The sequence below is a fragment of the Trachemys scripta genome, chromosome 5 (assembly GCF_013100865.1).
Source record: "Trachemys scripta elegans isolate TJP31775 chromosome 5, CAS_Tse_1.0, whole genome shotgun sequence".
Lineage (NCBI taxonomy): Eukaryota > Metazoa > Chordata > Testudines > Emydidae > Trachemys > Trachemys scripta.
Genome location: NC_048302.1, coordinates 29,642,995 through 29,663,839, shown reverse-complemented (window position 1 = coordinate 29,663,839; position 20,845 = coordinate 29,642,995). Strand labels below are relative to the sequence as shown.

The 20,845-nt window shown below is 42.3% G+C and overlaps 1 protein-coding gene across 1 annotated transcript in view; it reads right to left on the bottom strand.

Annotated features, from left to right (window-relative positions):
- Positions 1 to 20,845, bottom strand: part of ARHGEF38 (Rho guanine nucleotide exchange factor 38) — a 61,791-nt gene that overhangs the window by 11,678 nt on the left and 29,268 nt on the right. The window contains exons 3-9 of the mRNA XM_034771431.1: positions 13,736 to 13,753; positions 9,337 to 9,536; positions 8,680 to 8,813; positions 6,708 to 6,812; positions 6,174 to 6,296; positions 2,879 to 3,199; positions 855 to 995 (exon numbers count right to left, since the gene is read on the bottom strand). Coding sequence (XP_034627322.1) covers positions 855 to 995; positions 2,879 to 3,199; positions 6,174 to 6,296; positions 6,708 to 6,812; positions 8,680 to 8,813; positions 9,337 to 9,536; positions 13,736 to 13,753 — 1,042 coding nt within the window. The remainder of the gene's footprint in view (positions 1 to 854; positions 996 to 2,878; positions 3,200 to 6,173; positions 6,297 to 6,707; positions 6,813 to 8,679; positions 8,814 to 9,336; positions 9,537 to 13,735; positions 13,754 to 20,845) is intronic.

Sequence of the window (20,845 nt, the reverse complement as noted above, 5' to 3'; positions counted from 1 at the left end):
GTAAACAGTTTCTTAATGTATTAGGCTTAGACTTGCATGTTTTTGCTTTATTTTGCTTAGTGACTTACTTTGTTCTGTCTGTTATTACTTGAAACCACTTAAACCCTACCTTTTGTACTTAATAAAATCACTTTTGTTTATTAGTAAACCCAGAGTAAGTGATTAATACCTGGAGGAGCAAACAGCTGTGTATATCTCTCTATCAGAGAGGCGGACAGTTTATGAGTTTACCCTGTATAAGCTTTATACAGAGTAAAACAGATTTATTTGGGGTTTGGATCCCATTGGGAACTGGGTGTCTGGGTGCTGGCAATAGGTGACCTGCTGAGCAGTTTTTTGTTAAAGTCTTCAGCTTTGGGGGCGTGGACCAGACCTGGGTCTGTGTTGCAGCAGGGTAGCATGTCTGGCTCAGGTTCTGGAGTCCCAAGCTGGCAGGGAAAACGGGTTCAGAGGTAATTTCAGATTATCCAGTGACAGTTCACTCTGTGACTGAACCCATCACACCCTTAGGGTTAGCTCATAGCTTGATACATAGCTAAGAGCTATGGGATGATCAGGAAAAGTCTCAAGGTGATTACGTGACAAAAAGCAAAGGTAACGAAAAGACAATTGAAAATCACCAAAGAGTAACTGGTCACTGTAGCACTCTCATCCCAGGAATTGAGGTTTAAACTCAGGCCCCAAAAGCCAGGGAGCAAGCTTGGATCCCCATTTAGGAGGTCAGACTAGATCATCTGGTGGTCCCTTCTGGCCCTAAACTCTGTGTGGCAAATCAATGCCCAGGCCCCAGGAGAATCAAAATATGATGCATTTGACACATGTTAAATTTTCACTGACAGAGGCATGATACTCACCTGAATAGGAGCAGGTTTCTTCTTTTCAAAGCTCAGTTTTCTCTCAATAAATGTTGCACTGCTGTTTTCTTTTACAAAATTTAGATTGTGAAACCCTTCCAACACCTGATTTTGTACTTCACAGATACTTGAAGAAGACAGCTGCAAATAGGAAGATTAGATCTCATGTACATTAGCTAGGATAGGGAGGTAAGGAACAGTAGCTCTAATCTAGTGGATCAAGCACTAGGACTCATGAAATCTGAGTTGTTGTTATTATGGTTTCTGGTAGTGCCCACAAGGAGCTAGGCATCAGGCAGATATAAAAGAAGGCGTGATCTTAACATCATTGCTGTTTAGGGCTTGTCTATACACAGAAGTGCTATCAGTTTACTTTCAATCAGTTTAAAAACCAGTATCTATTTAACTCGATACGATTTAAACTCGTCATGTCAGTTTAACTTGCCCCTGTGGTGTTGGATCTGTGAGTTTGGCTCAGGCCCATCCCTAATTTGAAACATGATGTAAACAGGAGAACTTAAAAGTGACACTGGGAAAATCCCCACTGAAAACAATGCCTGGTATACACAGCTTTCCCAAAAACATAAAGCCCTCTTTAATAATATAGGGCTTGTCTACAGGAGGAAGTTGCTCAAGGATAGCTTAAAGTGTGAATTTATACTGATGTATTTAACCTGGTGTGGAAGGCTTATTTTGGTTCAATTAAATCTGTTTTCTAATTGATTTAAGCTAAATGGAATAAGCCACTCTTCTAATGAAATAAGTGTGTCCACACTGTCTTTTGCACTGGTTTGTTATATCAATGTAAAAGTTAATTCAAGTTATACTGGTGAAAATTCCTCATATAGAAAATTCCTCACTTTCCCCTTAAACTGCAAAGCTCTGTGTTGAACCCTTGCATGGATTCTCACTTCTAACAGGGGCTGGGAAATAGCCTGATCCTCCCCTGGAGGGAGTGCAGTGCAGCACCCAAAGGTAACCTCTATGGCTTACTAAGGAGTGGTGTGGAAACTTGTCTAGATGTCAGCCAGGAGAACATGGCTTCTTCAGAGTGTAGGGGGTTGGAACTGTGGGGACACCCTTCGGACTCTCTCTGGTCTACACTGGGGGGGATCGATCTAAATTATGCAATGTCAGCTATGTGAATAACGTAGCTGAAGTCCACATACTTAGATTGACTTAATGTGGTGTCTTCACCACGGTGAGTCGACTGCTGCCGCTCCCCCGTCAACTCCGCCTGTGCCTCTCGCCGAGCTGGAGTACAAGAGTCGACGGGAGAGCGCTCGGGGATTGATTTATCGTGTCTAGACTAGAGGCAATAAATCAATCCCTGCTGGATCGATCACTGCCTGCTAATCCGGCCGGTAGTGAAGACATACCCTGAGTCAAGGAGATGACTTATTTCCTCTCGGGGGGGAAATACAACAAAACTCTAGCATTGTTTGATATTCACCCTAACTCAGTCATTATATTTAGATGGAGTGTTGGCTCCATATCTTAGAGTTATGATTAATGCTGTGTGTGAATAGGATGTTATGCAAACCAATACACTTCCATGCAGCTCAGGCGGGCACTGTCTAAATACACCTCAAAATATTTAAAATGTTGATATTGTAGCCAAACCAGAAAGCTGTTCCTTACTCCGAAGGAGGTGTCTGCAGTAGGCTTTTGTGACAACAGCATTGTCCTACCATTGCTAACACGCCACGGCTCCACCAGTATTAGTGGTGGGAGCACATGTGTAGAAGGGATTCCAGTGGCTGCTGGCATTCTTCCTAGTGGGTTATCTAACATTGCTCAGGGCAGCGGTAAATAATACAGGGGTTAAAATGCTAGCAACTGCTGACTCCTACCATTGCTACTACTGGAGGAACAGCAACAACAAAAAAAGCTCAAAGCAGACATGGGTGAAGGACATGAAATGTGAAAAAAATATCCACTGTGATCACCAGAACAGACAGTGGGTTTTTAAGTACCTCTGGCCAAATACCATACATACACGTGCACACAGATAGTCTGCTCACCGGAACAGGCACCACAATGGTCGAATAGGACTGAAATGCTGAGGACATCATGTCCCTGAGGAGAGTGCTGAAGCAATGCAGACAGTTCATCACAATCTTCTTAGCTGTCCTGTTGAACACCTGAAGTTCCTCCACGAGCTGTGCATTGAGAGCCTCATAGTCCTTCTTTGCCAGATTCAGTTCATCTCCTGCTGACCTTTCAAGGTAGCCATTGTAATCCAGCAACTTGTCATAACGCTTCTGGATAAGCTTCTGGGGGCCTGGAAACAAGGTTTGTAGAGCTGAGAGTGGAGTCAAAACCAGCTTTTCCAATTGATCCACCTGGGAAAGGGAAAACAAAGCAAAAAATCAGTCCAACAAATAATACTTCATTCTCCCATTTGTAGCACTTACAATTATGTTCTAAAGTTAAAAACAAAGCAAAAATAATAATACTGCATTCACCCATTTGTAGCACTCACATTGCTTTCCGACAGGAACTAATTAAGCCCAACAGCACTCCCAGACAGCCTAGTAACAATTCTAACTGCACAGGGCTTTATTATTATCCTCATGGGGAAACTGAGGCACAGACAAGTTAAATGGGCACACAAAGGATGAGTGTTAGAGCTGGGATCAGAAAGCAGGAATTCCTGCCTCCAGGCCCCTGTGCTAGCCACAGTATAAATATTGTGAAGCTTCACTGGGACCGGGACCTTTAAACTGGGAAGGACCATCCGAGGCATGAGGCAGTGCAATCTCAATTAAATGGCAGTCTTTCCCACCGAATAAAATAAAGGAACAACCACTTTGCTGAGGATAGGTCTAATATCCTGATGATGCAGTATAAATGCCTACACAGACAGATAGAAAGATTTGAGTTGATTAAAATGTGGTATGCTTTCTTGTAAGGTTTCCTTTAGTTTACTGAAAGTGAGTCATAAATTCACAGTACTGGTGGCTAAATAAAATATATATATGTTTTTTAAAAACCATGCCTATGGGTATCTGGATTGCTCAAGAGATTAATATCAGGCTTAAAGATTGTTTCACCTATAGGTCATTGGTTCACATCCAACACAGACTGCTAGTGACTGATACTCATTACCATCTAGATTCTAAAGGCTGCTGGATAGTTTTGTGAAATTAATTGCTAGACTCAGTCCACTAACAAGAAGGAAGGCTCCTGCATAACAAAAACCATTGCTGCAAAAGGCTGTATGTCCATCATCTCCAGGAGTGGTCCCTCAAGGTGAGGACTGATGTACAGTGGTAGTTTCACATTGGTACTGCCTTTGATATATAATTGTTCTGTGGAGAAAGCTTTCCATTTTCATGTGAAAAGCTGGCACCTATGACAAATACTTAGGTAAACAATTTTTCAGCACCTTAATCAGTTGTTTATTGGAACTGTTGGTTCTGGAGCACAGGAAAGGAGAGGCTATTCTTGATTTGTCCCTAACTAAGAGGGCTAGGGAGATGATTCAGTATTGACAAATGCAAGGTAATGCACCTGGAAAGAAATAATTTAAATTATTCATCTCGATAGCTGGGTTCTCAACTATAAGTACTCAAGAAAAAAACATGAAACAGCACAATAAAAATCTGTGCTCCTGGTGAAATGGTGGTCAAAAGTGCAAACAAAATGTTAGGATGTATAACGAATTGGATTGAAAATATTGTAATTCCAACATATAAGTCAGTGATATGCCCTTGCTTGGTTTACTGCATTCAGTTCTGGTCAGACTACCTCAAAAATAGATATAACAGTAATAGAAGTGGTTCAGAGACAGGCAACAAAAATGATTACAGGCATAGAAAAACTTCCATATAAGGAGACATTGAAAAGGCTAGGACTGTTTAGTTCTCAAAGGAGATAAATAAAAGGGAACATATTCAGGTATACAAAATAATGAATGGGATAAAGAAGGTAAATCAGGCACTTCTATTTACCTACTGTCACAATACAAAAGCACAGGGCTATTTAAACTGAAAGGCAGCAGTTTCAAACTCATAAAAGGAAATACCCTTTTACCTAATGCATAATTAATCCTTGGAACTTATTGCTCTAGATATCCTTGTTGCCAAACTCCTACTAGGATTAAATGAAGGAAAATATATCTGTATGGATATTGTAAACGTTTACAGTTATAGTACATAAGATAAAAATTTTTTTGAAGGGATATAAACGTTCATGCTTCAGGTCATGAGCCCAACTTCTAACCTACTGAGGTTAAGCAGAAACTTCCCCTATGCATAGGTTATGCCATAATTGTCCACTAAGGCGATTCCTGTGCCTTCTTCTGAAACATCTCATACCCGCCACTATTGCAAAACCTACTGCACTCAGTGGACCATTGTGATAAGCCAGAATGGCGATTCCTGTGTTCCTTTCTTCACTATATTCATTTTATTTATTTTTTAAAATATACTTTTAAATGATGCAATTATTTTAAATGGTGGAATTAGAAAGGAAGTAGAATTGCAGTTACAGACCCCATTTTGGTGGTTTGGTTTTGGAATGGAACAGCTTATCTTTTAGTAAAAAAATATAACTAGTAGTCCTTTCTTTGGTTGGGATTGAGTGATTTGTCACTGAGAGTATTTGCTGTTAGTACAGGGACTCCATTTTGAGTTAGGTGGAGGGAAACTGGTGGGCTGGAGTTTAGGAGGTGTAAGAGTAAGGAGATATAAAATTTGCCCCTTGCTTGAAAATGTTAGTTTAGCTTGAAAGCCTGGTTCAGGCAGACGTTTTCCCTACCTTGAAAGATGTACTCCAGCCTGAAGCTTAGCTTGTACTGCCAATCCCAGCAGTTCAAAAATCACAAGTCAGACCCCAAAAGTCATGAGAGTTAAAAATTATATATATTGGGTTCTTTTTTATTTGCCTTTAAACGTTAGAGCTCATGTTTTCAATCTTTTTCTCTGCAACCACCAGGGATAGAAAAGAAAAGAAAAGAAAAGAAAAGAAAAGAAAAGAAAAGAAAAGCTGCAATTCCCACATATTCATATGATTCCAGGAGCTGGGGCTTTAAGTAAACACCAGATATCATAAGACTAATGATAAAATTGTGTGAGTTGGCAACACTGCTAGTTTAAGCAGAGGCCTGATCCAGCTTACATTGTACTTAAACTGACATGAATTTTTGTAACGTATCTTATTTCCTACAGAAACTTAAGTGAAAAGTTATATTTTTCTCAGTATTTTTAATGGAGACCTACTTTTTTCTGCTCTTTTCCCTTCATATTTGTATGTATGACCCACAGCTCATACATGCTGATAGCTGTGTGATATTGGCATGTTTCATGAACTTACAAAGCCTTCACAGGGGTTTCCAATGCTATTCAGCATTTTTGAACAGCCATTGTCTTCATCATCTTTGTGGTGTAAAATACCTTGTAGTTCAGTTATATTCTGTGCAGCTAGAAGCATGGAATCCTAGAAAGGAATAAGGTGGGAAAATTAAAATAGATTGATAATTTGCTGTAATACAGTATACTTGTTCATGCAAACCCTGCAATAATATTCATCGCTTTGGTTATCTATTCCATCCCTTACCAGTGCAAGATTGTATCCTATGATATATTATCCCGTGTTTTATTGTACATTTCTCAAGGAACAGGGTTATCTCCATTCAATTTAGCAGATTATTCCACACCATTAGGGCTTACTCAGAAAATGTGAAATTCACCTTTGTTCATTTCTGCTGCATTTTGGGTTGTATGCATATTTACAGGGCCATTTAGGATTTGGTATTATATGACACTGTGAAAAGTGTGTGTTAAACTGTTCACATATATGTTTTATGTGTGCATAGCTCATAGAGGTGTGGGTGTGTGATATACCCACCTGTAGATGTTGTAGGGAGAATGAAATATTCTTCACGCAAAATTTCACAGTCTTTTCTAAACTTCTAAATAGCTTTTCCTCCTTATTAAAGGTCTGGTCTTTTACCTGAAATAGATGTTTACATGATGGTTAGGGCAGCAGTGAACTAATGAAAGGAATGGCTAGAGGTCTGCTAGAAAAATCTAAAGAAAAGCCCATGAATTCCTCTCTGTGAAGCTGGATTACTGTACTGAAGTAACTCTTCCAAACCCACCTACAATTATCAGGTCTAAAGAGAGGAAAAAACAAGGATACTGGAATGTGTCTGATAAAGAGTTTGAGTTTTGCAGAGCATTAAGGTAGCATGAAGTTATTTAATTGTAGGCACATCTATGTTTATCAATGAACCCCTCCTTTTTTATGTTTACACAATTTGGGCAAGAAATAATAGGTAACAACATAAGTCTTTTCACATCATAGCAGTGCTTCCTCCAGTGCTCCCTAATGCAGATGTGGGCAACTACTGCCTGTGCAGAAATTTTGTTGCTATTATTTCTGTAGCACTGTGCAGCCCTGTACATGTTACAGTCCCATTATCTCCAAAGGGGTTGTTTTACTTCTTTATGGTATATAAAGAAAGCCTAAATTTTATTTTTTTTAATTCTTCCTTTCTGCTTGCTTTTTACCTTAGAAATATGAGAAATGTCAAGTCTAGTCTTCACTGCTTTCACTGTCAGAGTCACTGAAAGACTCAGAGATGTGCGTCATGAGCTTTCTCAGCTTCCAATTATAGGAGAGGGAATGCTGAATCTTTAACAAAGGCATCTTTTTTCCAAAGTGATTCTCAAGTTTTTAGAATTCAAAAAGTGTTAACAAAAACAAATAGTAAATAGTTCTAACAGACTGAATAAAAATCATTTCCCCTCTCAGTCAGATGCCACTGTATCTCAGATATCATAATCCTATTAATCCCCCAGTCTGCCATGGAGCCTTCTAGGAAAAACAGAAGTAAATCTGAATTTCTAATGTTAAAAAAAAAATTGAGAATGGGGAGGTGCAGGGAGTGGGGAGGGAGAAACGACTCCTCAAAAAGAAACAGAAAAAAAGCACAAGGCTGCAGGTAACCTTTCAAAGGTCAAATGTTCTTGGATAAGCAATCATAGTAAAGTATACAGGATAAAATGTTCAAAAGCAACTCACGCATTTAGGAGGTTAAGTCCCATTGACTTTCATTGAGACACAATGTCTGAAGCACCTAAGATACATTTGAAAATGGGGCTTAAGTGAAAAATTAAAACACTTCTTTATATTTTCATTGCCCTAATTAAATTATTTATTGGGATAACATTTTCAAAGGCAAATAAGTCACTTAGGAGCCTAAGTCTCAGTGAAAGTCAATGGGACTTAGCCTCCGAAATGGCTTAGGTGCTTTTGAAATTTTTTTCCCAATAAACCAATAATTATTTAATTAGGGCAATGGAACAATAAAGTAGTGTTTTAATTCTTTGCATTCAACACACTGCAGCAGATTTATTTTAAAAAATGTGTAGTCATCTAATCATTTTGACAGTCAAAGGTTCTTATGCATGTAGGGGAAAACACATTGCCCATACTAATCAGCATATAAGTCTTGTTTGATGATCCTAGTGTACTAGGATCTGAATGACGCTGAATAAAATGCACAGAAAATGCCCTCTGTAGCTATCCTGCACCTACAATATCTTCTACCAACCCATCTATTGAGCGTTGACTTGCATATTCATTTTGTTGAGAATTGCTGACCAGTACCTCTTTGCTGCAGGTCAGAGATTTGTAGAAAAGGCTAGATCCAAAAGAAAAGATGGAGGACACATTGAAAGGTTTTCCTTTCAATCTAGGGTCATAATATCTTTTCATCTTTGATGCGACATACGGAAAATTACATGATAAATACCGTAAAACAAGTAACATTATGAAGTCCTCAATGCAAATTTGCAAATGGCTGACTAAGTACCTGAGGCTCTCCCCCTGTCAGAATTTTCAGATGGCTAGTAACCCTCTTGGATTTCTTGCTAATGGAGTGAATATTCAGTCTGGAAAACTTCTCTTTAAGAGATTCTTCTTCATCATTCTTCTTATACTTCAACACTGTAGACAGAGAATTTCACAACATTAATAATCTGTATTCATAGGGCTCTAACACAGCTCTGCACTCTAATATAAGACCATTTGAGACAAGAGACTTTGATATCCCTTGCTGTAATCGTGTGTGAAAATGCTGGAAAGAGGTAGTAAAGTTAAGGCTTAAATATGGCAGATCTTTAAAATTTTTTTTATTTATTAATTATTATTAATGTTTGCAGGAGCATCACTGACATTAGTATAATGTATTATATGCAATACTGAACTATCTTCATTTTCACATTTTTGAAATTTACATCCCTAGTGATCCAACCTGGATGTTTGTTTCTAAATTTGAGACTACAATGCAGTCTATACACCAGTTATGTATCTCAAAACCCAGCAGGTTTTGTAGCCCAGATAAAGCCAGAAAACAATATCCTTGGTAACATAATTGGAGCTGAAACCATCTCCCATAATCACCAGCCAAAAGCTACAATGTATGAATACAATTAATAGGAGAAAAGAATATACCATCTCTGTTCCCTACCTAAGTCTTTCCTTCTTTTAAGTTCATTGATGTTCACATTAATGTCTTTCACAGCAGCAAAGGCATCTTGCAGTGCCTTGTGGTCAGGGTGGGAAGCAGGAGTCGAATTCAAGAGCTCGCACAGTAACAAAGGGTATTTCATCACACGCTGTATTGGTTTGATCATCAGGGATCCCATGTCCATTAAATTTGGTTTTCCTCTATTATTTATACAAACAAACAGAACTGTCATGTAAAATGGCAACCCCCTGAAGAAAAAAATGCATTAGTCCTATCTAGTCAGTGAAGTTATTACCTTTTAAAATCTACAGTTGAGTTTTTAATTACTGAAGATGTCAAAACTGGGGCCTTGTTTTGCTACTCTGAAACCTGTCGTTTTGCATTCAGTTACACAGGTGCAATTCCCATTTAAATAGAACAATTAGGAAACACATTTAGTGAGGAGTCTGGGTTGGGGTAAATTGAAAACTTTTTCTGGCTCCCTCAGTATGAAAGTTACACGAGCTTAGACTTTCTTAGACTCACATCTACTTACTTACATATAATTTCTACATGACCTCTGAATTTGGCCCACTGAGGCTAAAGGAGTCTGTATGGCACACTTTACACACCTAGCCTGGGAGAGAGGGATGCAGTAGGAAAAATAACTAACAAAAAGAATGTATTAAAGTATGCGTATTACACCTCATTTCGGCACCTCAGTGTGAAAGTGACATCAGCTCAAAGTTCCTTATTTACACCCACTAACTGTTGTGTACCTTACACCACTGAGCTTGCCTCTGTAACCACAGTCCTTTGTTATGCTTTCTGCTGCAGAAGTGACAGGGTCGATACTAGTAGCTTTGGTTGCTGATTGGTGGATTACAGCTAGCGATGGACAAATTTGGAAAGGATTCAAAATTTGGTCTGGATTCTCCAGTTTGGATGTTTACCCCAAGCTTATCCAAGCCATCTGGAGCTCTTGACCCCACTCCTATCATGCTGTGACTCCCTCCTTTCCCACACAATCCATCCCCACCAAGTGGCAAACATTCTAAAGCCCTGCTCCCACCTCTTTCTGCAGGTTCTTTCATGGAAAGATATTGGGGTAATTTGCTTCCTCTGCAGCACGTGGGTAAAAAGGGCCTGTTTGCCTCTTCACTCATGACAGTGACAGTGTTTCCAGAGAGAAAGAGAAGGAAAGAAATTTCTGGACACACTGGGAAACTCTGCTACAACCCCATGTTGGTAGCAATCACGTATAAACTGCTGGGGACCTTCTTGTAGGTCTGCACTTTAAAGAAAGAAGGGAGCTATTGATAATAGTGTGAAGAAGACAGGAGCCCTGACTGTAATGCAGCTTTTTATGACAGAAACACAGAGCAGTGCTTCCATTATATCCTAAAGAAAGAATTTCTGGAAGGAAAAAAGTTCTGAGATTAACTATGTGAAATTTAATGAGAGGTGAGCCAGAATGTCTGAGCACGGGGAGGGACCGGGTTAATGGAAAATAAAAGGAACATAGAGGGAATACCCACTGAATATTACAAACTGTCAACTTTTGTTGTGTTCAGCCATAAACCCAGCTGATGAGAAAGAAAGAAAGAAAGAAAGAAAGAAAGAAAGAAAGAAAGAACGAACTTTGGCTTCCACTTATAAAAATATACTGGAGCACTGTTGACTAATTAAGTCATGATTTGGATGCTTTGGAGAAGAGGCATCTGCATATTTAAGCCATCTCTCACGCACAGGCACTCAGTATAAAAAGTCCTGCATGAAAAAAGGAGTTTTAACAGTAAATGCTCTTTAAAGCCTCTTGATGTCCCCAAACCTTTTCATCATTTCTCTTTTCTCTTCCTCCTCCCCATCTATCCTGCATCAAATATAAAGCTGTTTTCCCTTCTTTTAGCTTCTGGCAGCAGGAATAAAAATAATCTTAAATTGTTATTGTTTTCCCTGAAAAGCCCCATGAATGCAAATCTTTTAAAAGCTGCCTCATGAATCGAAATCTTCAAGTGTCTTCTCTCCATACAGTTGCACTTTGGACAGCCGCCCAAGTGATAAACAGCCCTCTGTTCACATATCTGCATGACACAGTCTAGCAATATGGTTTGAAAGATAGTAGGTTTGTTGCGAGATGATGACTCCCTGCGGCACAAAATGCCACGAAGTTCAACTCATCTAATTCTACTCAGTAAGATTATTTTACGATAACCACTCTCCCTAGATTAGTCCTGTTTCTAATACACCCCTTTAGAATACACTGCAGCCAATCAGAACACTGCATTGCCACACAATTTAAACAGATGTGTAACGACTTGTGACATCTTTTGTGCAGAAAATTAAGCTAATAATTCATTTGTAATGCCACTGTAGCCACCCAGTCTTATCCTGAATTTAGCAAGTAGTTTAGTGCCATAAGTAGCTGCAGTAATCTCATTGCAAATCATTGCTGTTGCTTTGCAGTCATGTAAACACAGCTGGTTTAACTGCATCAGGTTCCACTGCACACCCCTCTGCACTGCATGCAACAAAATAAAGTCACAGATGGGTGGGGCTATGGATACATGCGTCTAAATAGTCATGGTGGCAAACTAGGAAAAAATATACTATTCAATGTTAAGTCTGGCATGCTCTCTTTATGAAATATATAATTCCATTGTGGAACACACTAGCAGAAAACGTGTTAAGGTGGAGTTGGGGTCACATTAAGTTATTGCTGTGTGTGTTTGTCATAACTTGTAATGTTACTTAAACATTATTTTTGTGTGTGCAAATTCACTGTTTCACAAAATCTACAGGGCAAATAAATCATTATGACCCATATTCTGCTGTCACTTACACCTATGCAACATCAGTGAACTCAATGAGGTTGCACAGGTATAAATAAGCACAGAATTCGGTTAGATTTGATTGTCCAGCTGGAGTAACCCATCCAACTGATGGCTAAGTGTCGTATGCTTTGACACTGAAGACGATGTTTTCCCGTTTATACTACAGTGAAAAGCAATCTGTAGACTCACAGTTCCAATGACCTCAGAGATGCTTGGGGTAAACACCAGTGTACTTTCTAAATCAGGATAAACCAGTTGTGTAGAGCAGGAATGGAAGAAGAAGCAATGGATCCCATTGAAACAATCCTTTTTACAGGCTCACAGATTTTAAGGCCAGAAGGGACCATCATGATCATCTAGTGTGACCTCCTGCACATTGCAGGCCACAGAACCTCCTTCAAATTGCTACAAGGTAAGGGCTCAGTGGTGGTTTTTAACCACAATCCTGAGGAAGGGGTGGCATGACACTGCAACACCTCAGGAGAAGGTATTTGCAGTGCACAGACTACAATATTCCTTAGCATTCCTGAGTACATGGACTGTGGTTATGTCTGGTCCTCGCTCAGGAGAATGGCTCCTTGCACCTGTCACAATCACAACCACACAAGGACCAGGCACAATTTGGCATCTAAGAGGTAACTGCTTATGAATCCTTGATCGATTTAAACTCAGTGAGAAACTCACAATTTAGTGTTTCTACTGGACATTCTTTGAGGGATAAAAGTGCATGTTAATTTCTGATAGTGCAGTGCAAGTCAGTATGGCCAGTTCACGCTATAAACACAAACACTCACACTTGCAACTATTTGCTTTTTTTTTTTTTCCATGACTGTAGCCTTAACTTACCCCATAAGGTATTTAGCAGAGTAATTTTAGGAGAGCAATATAACCTTACCTCTTCTCTATCAGAATTAATATTTTTGCCTAGGATTGTAATTTTTTTTTTTCAGTTCAAGCACTTTCTTCTCTCACTCCTCTCCCAAGATATCTTCAGATTTGTTTCATTTTGATGGCCCTGGGCTTGTGGGTCTCCCAAAACTACAGTCTAGGAATGTACCCTTCTTTATTGCCTTATTTAAGGCAGGAGAGACAGTCATTAGCTCGGAAAGAATTTTATTCTGAGAAGAGTCTAGAGAGGTTTTGAATCCAGAGCTCAAATCTCTGTCACTGGACCTTGCTGTGCTAGTCTAGGTTTCAAAGGACAGCACTGTTGTTTTTTTTGAGAAGCATGCTTTAGAATCACAGAAATACATCTGTTCTGAAGGGAGGCGATAAAATAAAGGGCGCTGGAAGGACTGGGAACCAGATTAAGTAGCTTCATAAACCAGTTTTGAAAGATACTGCAAAGCAGGTGCAATAGTAATTAGAAAACCAGATAGATTAGGAAAAATTAAAAGTCAAAGACTTTATCACGAATGTCTAGGAGAAATTTAATTTCTGTTGCTACACAGGATTACCTGGTTTACTAAAATGATGCTCTTGTTCTGAACATTTCCATACATGCAATTTTAAACATTTTTAACATCTGGAGATAATTTAGATTTTTTTTCTAAAAAAAACAACAAAAAAGTTGGCATGATACTTACTCTTCCTCATATATCTTTCTGCAAAAGGAGAAAAACAAAACAAGTGTTAGCTTCCTCCTAAGAAAAAAGCAGCCAGTGGGTACCAGTGAATCTGGCCCCACATCTTCTTGAAAATACAGCCCTTAATGTGTAAGGACTTTAATAAATCAGGCTTTGTTGATAAAACTCAACCATCTCATAGATAGTTTATATGAGGGAGTTGAGGGTACTGTGCTAGCAGTAATTAATGTTTAAGTCCTAGCTACAAAATCACTAATCAATAAAAGGAAGTGTGTAAATTCTTGGGCTATATATATGTCCACTCTATTCTCTTTAAATAGAAATACAATTGTAAAGAATGAAAGATGGACGGTGTATTTCAGTCTTTTAGAATATAAGTTCCCTTGTATTTTTATTGGGATTCCTTTTTTTTTCCCAATGAAAATATTTACTTCCTGAAAGACTCTTTCTGTAGATTAACTCTCAAAATCAACAGATGTGTAAATACTATGAATTTATACACCAAAAATATGCAGGGATGTGTGCTAATGTTTTGGAAACAAACACACATAGATACATTAACATGGGATATTTTATTAAAGGTATGATTTAACATACAGAAGAAGTTTGGCCATTGGACAGGATGGTATGTTTAGTGAAACAACACATTAGAATCAGAAATTCAGCATCTCTTCATACCTGACTTCTCTGTTGCCCAGTGCCGAGCAATATTCCCTCCCAAAATCATCACCCATTGCCATCTGGCTGCCCAGCACAAAGCCCCCTCAACTACAGCTGACTAACTGAGCATCAGGAAGCTGATATAGTAGTGCTGTAGTGTTCCTGCAGTGATAGCTTTGGGAGAGCTCTCTTTGGTAACCAAGATGCTTCTGGCTAAAAGTAAAGCAGGTGATCACCAGCAACATTTAATGTATACAAAATGAATTCTATAGGCTAAGCTAATGCACAATATCACTACTGGATTATAAGATTCTACAGAATTTACTAATGCTGATATCTCCAAGATATCACCTACAATTTGGATGGAATTTCTGGCATGTTGGAACTCCTCAGCAATCAGCATGTGGTGTAAGAGACTGGACAAGGATAATTAAATACAGTGTGCCAGCACAGGTGTGCAGAGCACAAACCTCACGACAGTCCTAATATGGAAGTATTTTAATACTGTAGGATATAGCTCAGCTGAGAAGCAGCAGCTCCACCCCTTAATCATTTGGATCCAGTTTCAGTATTTTTTTTAAATTTGGCAATACTTTGCCCAAACAAAAATGTCTTTGTTTTTAAGAAGTGAAATTTTGCAAGAATAACAGTTGTGGGCACCTGAATGTGTTATGCCTCATGGAGGAAAGGAATCTATGCCTTCTTTAATAGGAACTCTAGTTAATTCCCCCTTCTGAGCTCTACTCTCTACAGGATAGTTACAGATTTAGATGAATACAGCTATACGTTTTAATTGAATACTTTCAACTCTTTTTTTTTACTAACATTTCTGATACTTGCTGAAGTGGATATAAATGTTCTGCTTGTCATCTTTAGTCACTGTAAACAAAACCAAGGGGTGGGGGGGGGGGAGCAAAAACCACAATGCAATACACATAGTGATTTTTTTTCCCATTAGTTCCTGAAAAAAGTGCTAACCAGGAAAGAACAGAGTAGAAAAAAAGGCTTCATAGTGATGTACTTTAGAGCCACTTCCAGCTAGGAAAAGCTTAATAAAGCTCTGAATGGGGGAATCCAGTAATTAGATGCATTATGGTGGTTTCCTCCCATAGAAGCATCCTGCAATGGCCACAATCAGAGATAGGCCATTGGACTAGATGGCAAAATGGAGATGGAAAGAGAATTTGGTGGGTTGGGATTGAGGTGCTCAGATTCACATGGCTGGGTTTAGGATTAAGTCACATCATCCTGTTCCATGCCAACTCTGAATAGAACTTCTCTAGAGAACTGGAAATTGAAGCTGTGGAACTGAGCAAATTCACTTGCCATTCAGGCAGTCACAGCATGCCTTAACTGTGAATTCTAACACCCACAACACAAGGTATCTAATAGTGCAGTCACTTCTAATCCCTGTAGCCTGAGAAAGCTGTAGGGAGACTGAAGCACGAGTATGTTGTCTGAGGCCTTGTCTACACTACGAGAGTAGTTCGATTTTACTTAAATCGAATATTTGGAATCGATATTGCAAAGTCGAACGTGTGTGTCCACACTAAGGACAGTAATTCGACTTTGTGAGTCCACACTAACGGGGAAAGCGTCGACATTGGAAGCGGTGCACTGTGGGCAGCTATCCCACAGTTCCCGCAGTCCCCGCTGCCCATTGGAATTCTGGGTCGAGCCACCAATGCCTTCTGGGTAAAAAAATGTGTCGAGGGTGCTTTTGGGTAACTGTCGTCATCCATCCATCACTCACTCCCGCCCTCCCTCCCTCCCTGAAAGCGCCGGCGGGAAATCATTTCGCGCACTTTTCAAGTCATTGACAGCGCGGACGCCACAGCACTGTGAGCATGGAGCCCGCTGCAACCATCGCTGCAGTTGTGGCCGCTCTCAACGCCTCGCAGCTTATCATACAGGTTGCCCTGAGGCAGATGCAGAAAAGTCAGGCGAGGAGGCTACGTCAACGCGGTGATGGCCTGAAGTGTGAGAGTAGCACAGACCTCTCAGAAAGCAGGGGACCCAGCGCCGAGGACATCACGGTGGCAATGGGTCATGTTGATGCCGTGGAACGGCGATTCTGGGCACGGGAAACAAGCACTGAGTGGTGGGACCGCATAGTGCTGCAGGTCTGGGATGAATCACAGTGGCTGCGAAACTTCCGCATGCGGAAGGGAACTTTCCTTGAACTTTGTGAGTTGCTGTCCCCTGCCCTGAAGCGCAATGACACCCGGATGCGACCAGCCCTGACTGTCCATAAGCGAGTGGCCATAGCCCTCTGGAAGCTTGCAACGCCTGACAGCTACCGGTCAGTCGCGAGCCAGTTTGGGGTGGGCAAATCTACCGTGGGGGTTGTTGTGATGCAAGTAGCCAAGGCAATCGTTGATGTACTGCTGCCAAAGGTAGTGACCCTGGGAAACGTGGAGGCGATCATAGATGGCTTCGCAGCGATGGGATTCCCAAACTGCGGTGGGGCCATAGATGGAACTCACATCCCTATCCTGGCACCGGACCACCAGGCCAGCCAGTACATTAACAGAAAGGGCTACTTTTCCATGGTGCTGCAAGCACTGGTGGACCACAGGGGACGTTTTACCAACATCTACGTGGGATGGCCGGGCAAGGTTCATGACGCTCGTGTTTTCAGGAACTCTGGTCTGTTTAGACGGCTGCAGCAAGGTATTTACTTCCCGGACCACAAAATAACTGTTGGGGATGTGCAGATGCCTATAGTCATCCTCGGGGACCCAGCCTACCCGCTAATGCCCTGGCTCATGAAGCCCTATACAGGTGCCCTGGACACTGAAAAAGAACTCTTCAACTACCGGCTGAGCAAGTGCAGAATGGTGGTGGAGTGTGCTTTTGGACGTCTCAAGGGGAGATGGAGAAGCTTGATGACTCGCTGTGATCTCAGCGAAACCAATATCCCCATTGTTATAGCAGCTTGCTGTGTGCTCCACAATCTCTGTGAGAGCAAGGGGGAGACCTTTATGGCGGGGTGGGAGGTTGAGGAAATTAGCCTGGCTGCTGATTACTCACAGCCAGACAGCCGGGCGATTAGAAGAGACCAGCGGGAAGCGCTGTGCATCCGGGAGGCTTTGAAAGCAAAGTTCCTGAGTGAGCAGGGTAACCTGTGACTTTCTAATTTTGTGTACAGAGAAGCCTTCACCCCACTTCCAACACACGTTTCAAAATAAAAATAGTTCTACTTTGTTAAAGCACACCGTTTTCTGTAATACTGTTTTCGCGGGAATTTTTTAAAACTGGGACGCAGACTGTGGTGCGGAGCGGGTGTAGTGTAGTCGCGCGAATGCAGCTTCTAAACTGAAGGACTGACAGGCTCCGGTGCGGTGGGATGGTTCTTTCAACGGAGCCTGTCACCCCTCCTGATAGGGACTGTGTGTATGGGGGTACTATGTGACTTTGTGGCGGGGGGGGACGCTTACAGATCCCCTGCTGTGTGGCTCTGTGATCCTGCCTAAGGACCGCCGCTTCAGATCTCTAACTGCCCTCCCGTGCCACAAAGTCACAGAGCAACCCACCTCCCACCACATAACATGAAAAGAACCTCCCAGACTAACCAGGGTAAGTAGTCACTGCATCACTGCACTATGTATGTGCCCTGCTGCTGTGCCTGCCCCCGACTATGTACCCTGCCAAAGGTGACTGTCCTGTCCAATTACCAACCCCCTTTCCCCCCCTCCTCCAAAAGAACATGATGGAAACAGTAGTTAACAGAAACATATTTTTTATTAACAACTACACAGGGGACTGGGAAGTGAAACTTGGACGGGGGCTTGTGTCAGGCGGGAAGGAAAGAACTTGTCAAACTTTGGGGACTGAGAGCCTTCTGCTGCTCGAGCTCTCTGCAGGGGTGCAGTGAGAGTTAGCAGGGACTCTGCCGCCTCTCCTTCTGTGCACTTTGGGTGAAGGGAGTATGGGACTTGGTGGCGGGGGAGGGCGGTTAGAGATGGACTGCAGCGGGGCTCTGTCCTCCTGCCTCCGTTCCTGCAGAACATCCACAAGGCGCCGGAGCGTGTCCGTTTGCTCCCTCAGTAGTCCAAGCAGGGTTTGAGTCGCCTGCTGGTCTTCCTGACGCCACCTCTCCTCCCGATCCATGTTGGCTTGGTGCATTTGGGACAAGTTCTCCCGCCACTGGGTCTGCTGTGCTGCCTGTGCTCTGGAGCAGGCTATAAGCTCGGAGAACATGTCCTCCCGTGTCCTCTTCTTCTTATGCCTAATCCTCCCTAGCCTCTGGGAGTGTGATGACAGGCTAGGTTGTGAGACAGTCGCAGATGGGGCTGTGGGAATGGGAAAAAGGGAGTGAATTCCTCAGAAACATAAATGTAGTTGTGAACAAAGAACATAGTCTTTCTCTGTGAACAGGACCATGCACAGCACCTATCACATGCGCACTCAGCACAAGGTCGAATTCTCGGCCTTCGCATTCACTGTCTGTGGTTTTGCAGAGCACTTTTGAGAACCCTGTCAGGACAACGGAATTTCTGTTGCAGGCAGACATGGTAAGCCGTAGATTCGTGGCAGCTTAAAACTTTAATATTAGCAATGGCCTCATTTCACATTGAAATCAATGTCGGTCCCTGCTGCCAGCAATCCGGCAAGCAGGAAGTTTGCTCCTGTCCCACACCCTCGCGGCTGTCCCCGGGAACGATCCCTTTCGGCTGACCCTTTCCCGCCTCCACCGCGTGGCTGCAAACCAGCCAACACTAATAACATTCCCCTACCTCATTCAAAGCAGGTCTTCATGAGCGACATCACCCTCATGAGGATCTCTGAGAGCGACAGACAGAGAATGCTCCGGGAAAGCCTCCAAAGACCAGGGCCGTATGCCGCCATGCTGTGCCAAGCAATGATTCCGGAGTACTTGCTAGTCTCGTGGCGCGGCAACGTGTCCTACTACGGAGGACCCAATAAGGCCGCTCTCCCCAAGAACCTAATGCAGCGGATTTCAAATTACCTGCAGGAGAGCTTCCTTGAGATGTCCCAGGAGGATTTCTGCTCCATCCCCGGACATATAGACCGCATCTTACTGTAGCTGCAGTAGCAGGGACTACACAGTAGAGCGGCTTGGGCAGGACAATCATGCAAAACCGGACATTGCTAGATTTTTTTGAAATACTTGCACTGCCCATGACTGAACCGTTAAGTTATTCAAAGTAATCATGAGAAACCCATTTTTTACATTGTTAATAATCATGTTCTGTTACAAATAAATGTTTAGATGTTTACAACACTTACTGGATGATCCTTCACCAGATTCTGTGTCCGGGGTAACGGCTGGGGAGGGTTGGTAGGGGATCTCTGTAAGGGTGATGAAGAGATCCTGGCTGTCGGGGAAATCAGCGTTGTGAGCGCTGTCGACTGCCTCGTCCTCCTCATCTCCTTCCTCATCTTCCCCGTCCGCTAACATGTCCGAGGATCCGGCCGTGGACACTATCCCATCCTCAGAGTCCACAGTCAGTGGTGGGGTAGTGGTGGCGGCCGCACCGAGGATGGAATGCAGTGCCTCGTAGAAACGGGATGTCTGGGGATGGGATCCGGAGCGTCCGTTTGCCTCTTTGGTCTTCTGGTAGCCTTGCCTCAGCTCCTTGATTTTCACGCGGCACTGCGTTACATCCCGGCTGTATCCTCTCTCTGCCATGTCTTTAGAGATCTTCTCATAGATCTTTGCATTCCGTCTTTTGGATCGCAGCTCGGAAAGCACGGACTCATCGCCCCACACAGCGATGAGATCCAAGACTTCCCGATCAGTCCATGCTGGGGCCCTCTTTCTATTCTGAGCTTGCACTGCCATCAGTGCTGGAGAGCTCTGCATCGTTGCCAGTGCTGCTGAGCTCGCCACGATGTCCAGACAGGAAATGAGATTCAAACTGGCCAGACAGGAAAAGGAATTCAAATTCAAATTTTCCCGGGGCTTTTCCTGTGTGGCTGGTCAGAGCATCCGAGCTCGTACTGCTGTCCAGAGCGTCAACAGAGTGGTGCACTGTGGGATAGCTCCCGGAGCTATTAACGTCGATTTCCATCCACACCTAGCCTAATTCGACATGGCCATGTCGAATTTAGCGCTACTCCCCTCGTCGGGGAGGAGTACAGAAGTCGAATTAAAGAGACCTCTATGTCGAACTAAATACCTTCGCGGTGTGGACGGGTGCAGGGTTAATTCGATGTAACGGCGCTAACTTCGACATAAACGCCTAGTGTAGACCAGGCCTAAGATATAACCGCATTTGCTCCAATCCCTCGGATAGAGACAAGCACCTACAAGATCTCTATCAAGCATTCTTAAAACTACAATACCCACCTGCTGAAGTGAAAAAACAGATTGACAGAGCCAGACGAGTACCCAGAAGTCACCTCCTACAAGACAGGCCCAACAAAGAAAATAACAGAACACCACTAGCTGTCACCTTCAGCCCCCAACTAAAACCTCTCCAG